General features: G+C 35.9%; 1 protein-coding gene across 2 annotated transcripts; it reads left to right on the top strand.

The window, feature by feature from the left end:
- Positions 1–1,233: 1,233 nt before the first annotated feature.
- On the top strand, positions 1,234–3,934 carry LOC145107039 (vacuolar protein sorting-associated protein 35A-like). 2 transcript variants are annotated; one of them, XM_079043927.1, is made up of 4 exons: positions 1,234–1,807; positions 2,819–2,942; positions 3,021–3,206; positions 3,274–3,934. In XM_079043927.1, the coding sequence occupies exons 2-4, from the start codon at positions 2,821–2,823 to the stop codon at positions 3,356–3,358; spliced, it is 393 nt and encodes a 130-aa protein (XP_078900053.1). In that variant the 5' UTR covers positions 1,234–1,807; positions 2,819–2,820; the 3' UTR covers positions 3,359–3,934. The 2 variants fall into 2 exon arrangements, with proteins under 2 accessions (XP_078900053.1, XP_078900050.1); XM_079043924.1 differs by having other exon boundaries at positions 2,660–2,942.
- The last annotated feature ends 2,202 nt before the right edge of the window (positions 3,935–6,136 follow it).

The raw sequence follows: 6,136 nt of genomic DNA, 5'->3' as shown, positions 1-6,136 counted from the left end.
ATCCAATATTGAGAAAATGTTTATTTCAGACACATTTATTAAAAATCAGAGTCATAGTAAAGCACGAGAATCTTCATTGTTGCCGATGAATGTGTACAGTCACACCTTCTCCTTCCTATGATGATCGATGATACCTGAAACAATAAAACAACTAGGTAAGCACAAAGCTTAGTGATTTTCCCCCAAAATACCCCATACGATAAACATATAAGCATGTGTAACGGCCCATAACCTCCCGGTTGGAATGCCCAAGCCCAATCAGTCCTTGGATTAGAATGCCAACATGCACCGGGTCCAATCAGCCATCGGGATGGAATACCCAGGGTTTGTTGGCATGTCGCCTCAACCCAACCGCTCTTCTCGAGCCTCCGTGCCTTCGGCTTACAGCCGGCCCGCATAGGGTATCTTGGCCTATAACACAAAGCAAGACCGCCTCAACCCACCACTACCATATGTCGACATATAAATAATCAAGGATCAAGTAGGGACATAACACATGCAAACATCAATCATATAACTCACTACCGCCTACTAGTACTCTCACAGCATACAATCCCACAACTAGCTAATCTCCATGAAACGCATAACCATAAGTAGCCAGAGGTGAGATAGCCACCCGAACAGATGATCCTACTCTAGAGCCACAACCAAACAAGGAACATGCAAGAAAGCCTAGATCAAGATTTCTCAGGCTATCATACTTGATTATAGGCAGTCCCTAGGGCACTCCACTAGAGGATAACTAGCAAGTACATATAACATACAGATCCAATAGTGCACTATAGCATATCAACATCCTATATACCAAGATACCGATCTAACAGATCACTACTGTATAACAACATCCTACATAACAAGATACTGATCTAACAGATCACTACAACATAGCAACATATTAGGTATCAACACTCCAAGTAATGCATGACTGTATATATTCAGAGGTGAGATAGCCACCCGTACAGGGCACTACTATAAGACCACCCTTTAATGACACACAAACAATGACACATAGTGATTTACGATACACATTTTTTGTGTATCCTAAAAATAACGTCCGTTTTTAAAAAAAATGAAGGATAGAGGACACGCATTTTGCGTTCCCTAAAATTAGTGTCCAATAAAAAAACTAAAAACACTTATGGCACCTATGTTAAAATGAGTGTCGTGTAGAGATGTCGCTTTGTATTTTATTTAATGAAACGTGCGTTTTCTTCTTTCGCGGCTTGGGGAAATGAAAATCCCAAAAGTTTGAAAGGCCACCATTTTATCCTCTACCTTATTTCCATCGTTCTTCTCTCTCACTGATCAATACCCCAAAAAGCCCTAATATCATCACCACTCCTCTTTTCTCGCACAACAAGAATTTACAACGCCGATCATGAAGTTCTCAAAGCGTTCAAAGGATCCGGAATCGAGATCATTATCGGGCTAGGAAACGAATTCTTAAGAGATATAAGCACAAGCCAGGATCGAGCCATGGGTGGGTGAAAAATAACGCTGAACCCTTCGTCCCCGAGACCCGTATCCGTTGAATTGCAGTCGGAAACGAGGTTCTAGGCGGCGACGATCAGGAACTCTGGGAGGTCCTGCTATCGGCGGTGAAAAATATCCACACCGCTCTCGACCTCCTCCACCTAGCCAATGATGTTGAGGTTTCAAGCCCACATTCTGTCGGTGTGTTCGCTAGTTCGTTCCCTCCGTCAACCGATGTGTTTACGGAAACCCTAGTTCCCTACATGAAACCTCTCCTCGAATTCTTCTCGTAGGACTTATACCTTCTTCTTCAACATCTCTTTTCTCCTTCAAGGTATAAACTATGAACTACAATTTTTGATTCACGGAATTTGGGAAGAAATATCATTATCAAGAAAGTTATTGTCTTAACCAATACTGGTATCCAGTAATATAATAAACCCATTTAGACTGTAAATATGTAATTCTTGTTTATGACAGAATCATAGTACTACTTGATTCCATCTTTCCTGACCCTTATTCAACTATAGGCATGATTGAAACACTAAACATGTTGGAATGCCAAACACTCGCCTATATGTTATTTGGAAACTTAGTTTATGGTTGTGATTGCATGGAATTATGGCTTTGAACTGTCTAGTTTGAGTCTAACATGAAACCATCTTCTATCATCTCAATTCTCAACATAATTAAATTGTTGATATGAGTAATGCCTTAGAAACAAGTTTAGAGTTTATGTCAAGTTCTATGCTTTGTTTGGTCTTTATCATGTCAACGATCATCAAGTTTTTCCAAGCTTGACTAAGCATCCACAAGTGTAGTTGTGATGCAGTTTTGATCATTGAGAACATTGAGAATATGGTCTTATGAAAAATAGTCGATTTGTTGCTACTGTCAGGTTCATAGTTGCCCTGGGTTACAATGTATCTGCAAAGGATTTGATTAAATACATTTTTTGAGCATTTGGAAGGTGACTCATGCCAATAAGCTTGTTTACACATAACAGATGGTTGCTTTTTTATGTTTTTAGTGCACTAGCAAAAAGAATAAAATTGAACTTAAACTGGAAGCTCCATAATATATTAAAAGTTACGAGTGTTTGTCTATTTTTAATGTATTACATGTTTTTCTTTTTTTTATGTGGAGGCTTCACATAGCTTTACCCTAGAAATGATTTTTGTTTTAGGTGGATTTACTTGCATAGGTGATGCTTGTGCATTTATATGGCATTCATTGTCAAATTTCTTTAAGTAGAGCATTTGATGAGTTGAGAAATTTATATGCTCTCATATTCAGATATGAGAGCATTTGATGAGTTGAGAAATTTATATGCTCTCATATTCAGGTATGAGAGCATTTGATGAGTTGAGAAAGTTGGAAGTGTTCTTTAAGGAAGAAAAGAGACATGGTTGTTCAGTACCGGACCTGTATGAACTTGTCCAACATGCTGCAAAAATTTTACCTAGACTGTAAGTGAATATACAACTATAAGTTATTTAAATCCTACATTCTTATTGGTTACACTAATTCATCTCTCTGATTTACAGGTATCTCCTATGTACAGTAGGGTCTGTTTACATAAAATCAAAAGAAGCTCTTGCTAAAGATGTTCTTAAAGACCTTGTTGAAATGTGTCCTGGGGTCCAGCATCCCATATTTGGATTCTTCCGTAAGAGTTACCTTGCTCAAATCAGTAGAGATAAGCTCCCAGACATTAGCTCTGAATATGAAGGGTAATACTAATACTAGTTGAAGTAATTTGTTTTATTCAATAAGTTGATATTGTTTGTTGTTTTGTAGAGATAGTGATACTGTGATGGATGCTGTTGAAAACGTCCGGGGGTGGATGACTTCATGTTTAAGTATCACAACACATGCGTCATAGTAATCAAAGTACAACAATCATTGCATTAAATAAGTAATAGTTTATACATGTGTGTTCAATCAAAGCATATTGACACCAAAAATATAGTAAAAACTGAAAGACGCAACTCAAAACTGCTTCGTCTTCTCAAAAGCTCGGGGAGATACCTGTCTATTGATTCCCTGAGAATACAAGTATTTTGAAAAAGGGGGAGTATCAATATAAAAGTTGAGTGAGTGCATAAGTATTTATGTTTGAAAGCTTCTTTTATGTTCTTTGAGTATGTTTGCTGTTCCAGAAAATCCTATATTTCCTGATGTAACTGAAAAGTAGTTTTAATCCCACAAAACCGTTCTGTGTAAGTTTTGTTGTACTTGTATAAAATAGTCTAACATAGTTTTAGTTCACAATAAAACTATAAAATGAATGTTTTCTGTATTGTATCCTTCTCTGTTTGTAAACTAGTGTTTTGTGCTTGTATTCCTTTGTAAAACCTGTAAATGTGAGAGTGCCTGGCTCCACCAGCTGTTATTGTAAACTGTAGTGTAATACTGTAAATTGTATCTTTGTAAAACTGGTACTTTGAAAATGTACTCTTGTTTAGTTAATTATACACTAACCGTATTGCTAATATCTTTTTGTGAGTTATTATAACCATACTAATGACTCGAGGGCCTGATATGATGCTTACGGACATCGGAACTGTAACGACATTTGTTACCCTATGGCTCGTAGGCCTAACTATAGCTAGCAGTTGGGTGCGCGATTGTCAATCCCATATAGATCTATACACATCTGTCTCGTTCTCTATTGGGAGATTATGGTTATAATCATCAGGACTTTAATAGTGTTTGCTTACTTACTGGGTAAATAAGCTAGTGAACGAATAACTCACAGAAACCATATTGATGTTTACGTGTATAATAATGAAAACCTAATCATTCTGAAATAAATGATTGATAGTATGTTCCTTGTTTAGTATACTTGAAACGTAAAGTAGGTTATACACACTTGGTTAGTTTTGAATCAAATCCTTGTTCTTGTAAAATAGTGTAACCTTGTATACTTGACTTGTGAAATAGTGTTTTTGAATCATAAATTATACCTATTATAATTTATATGTACGTTCTGTATTGGTAATAACTGTTCATGAATGCAACCCTTTGCTCGACATGATAGAAAGGGTAATGAAACTGATTGGAAACACTTTTATATTTATATAGATTATATATATATATATATATATATATATATATATATATATATATATATATATATAATTAAAATTTAAACGACATTCGGACAAATAACTATACCCTAAGCCCACATCCAAACATGGAAAAGGAAATAAAGCGAGTTATTAGTCCTAAGCCCTTTAAATCTTATATATATATATATATATATATATATATATATATATATATATATATATATATATATATATATATATATATATATATATATATATGTGTGTGTGTGTGTGTGTGTGTGTGTGTGTGTGTGTGATTTTTGGCAAAATATAAGTTTAAAAAGAGTTTGTAAAACATTTTAAAGAGTTTAACAATTATAAAAGATGTTTGGTGACTTGATGTCATTTTAAAATAATTTGAAACCATTTGTTTGTAAGATAATTTGAAACCATTTGTTTGTAACACAATTTCCTTGTGTTAGACTTGTATTCCCCCCTTAAAAACTGTAAAAATAGTGAAAATGTAGGGGTATGAACTCACTTTTTGTGAGTGATTCGTTTGAAGGTTCGATATAGGATGTTATTTCCACGAGTGAAGTCCCGTAGCAAAACTGTGTCTTAATTAGCATTATATGTAATATATATGTAAACAACTAGTGTGTATAAACATAAGAATGATAAGGAATTGGACTAATTTGTAAATTTAACTTACAAGTAAGAGTGTTAGAAGCTAAATGGAAGGCTGCTAGGAGTTTACGGCCAGCCCCAAGAGTTCACGACCCAAGAAGATCTTGGTGTTCTTGAGTTTATGTTTGAGTGTTCTTGATGAAATGAACGAGATTCAATGGTTTACGGTTGAGTGTTCTTGATGAAATGAAGAACACTTGAAGATCCAAGCAAGATCCTAAGAAGATTCAAAGGATTTTGGATGATAGTTGAGAGAGAAAAGGTGTTTTCGGTTGAGGATCTTGAAAGGAAAATGTGTGTTTTCGGCTGATATGTGAAGAATGAGAGAAAATTTCAGACTTCTTAAATATATAGGTGCGAGTTAGCGACCGAGAACACTTCCCGAGGTGATAAGATATGAAGGTTTGCCATCCGAGGAGTGGTTTATGGCTATAAACCGTTTACGGTCAGAAGCAAGTTCACAGCCAAGAACGAGGTTCTAGGGTGCCAGGCGTTTTACGGTTCGAATGGAATTTGCGGTCCGAAGCCTTTAAGCCAAGTGAGGGTTCACGTTTGCTTGATTGCTTTTCCTTCTAACTCCTAAAACATTTATTCTAAGTGTTTATCATGTAAAGGTTATTAATCTAACCTTAAGATTACTTTTAAGCACAAGTTTGACTTTTAGTTGAGGAGTTTGACTAGAGTTGACTTTTACAACGTAGAAAATAATGGGTTGTCACATTATCCCCCCGTTAAATAGAATTTCGTCCCGAAATTAGGACTATAACGATACAGTAAGACTAGGGAAAGAGATGTCGATACTTCTGTTGCATTTGATCCTCCTGCTCCCAAGTGAATTCAGGTCCCCGTTTTGCATTCCAGCGAATCTTCACTATTGGGATACGACTTTGTTTAGTCCTCTTGACTTCCCTGTCTAGGATTTC

Source organism: Lactuca virosa, chromosome 1 (genome assembly GCF_052849685.1).
Source record: "Lactuca virosa cultivar CGN04683 chromosome 1, Lactuca_virosa_CGN04683_v6, whole genome shotgun sequence".
Taxonomy (NCBI): Eukaryota; Viridiplantae; Streptophyta; class Magnoliopsida; order Asterales; family Asteraceae; genus Lactuca; species Lactuca virosa.
The sequence above is the reverse complement of the archived record's forward strand: the minus strand, read 5'-3'. Positions and strand labels throughout refer to the sequence as shown.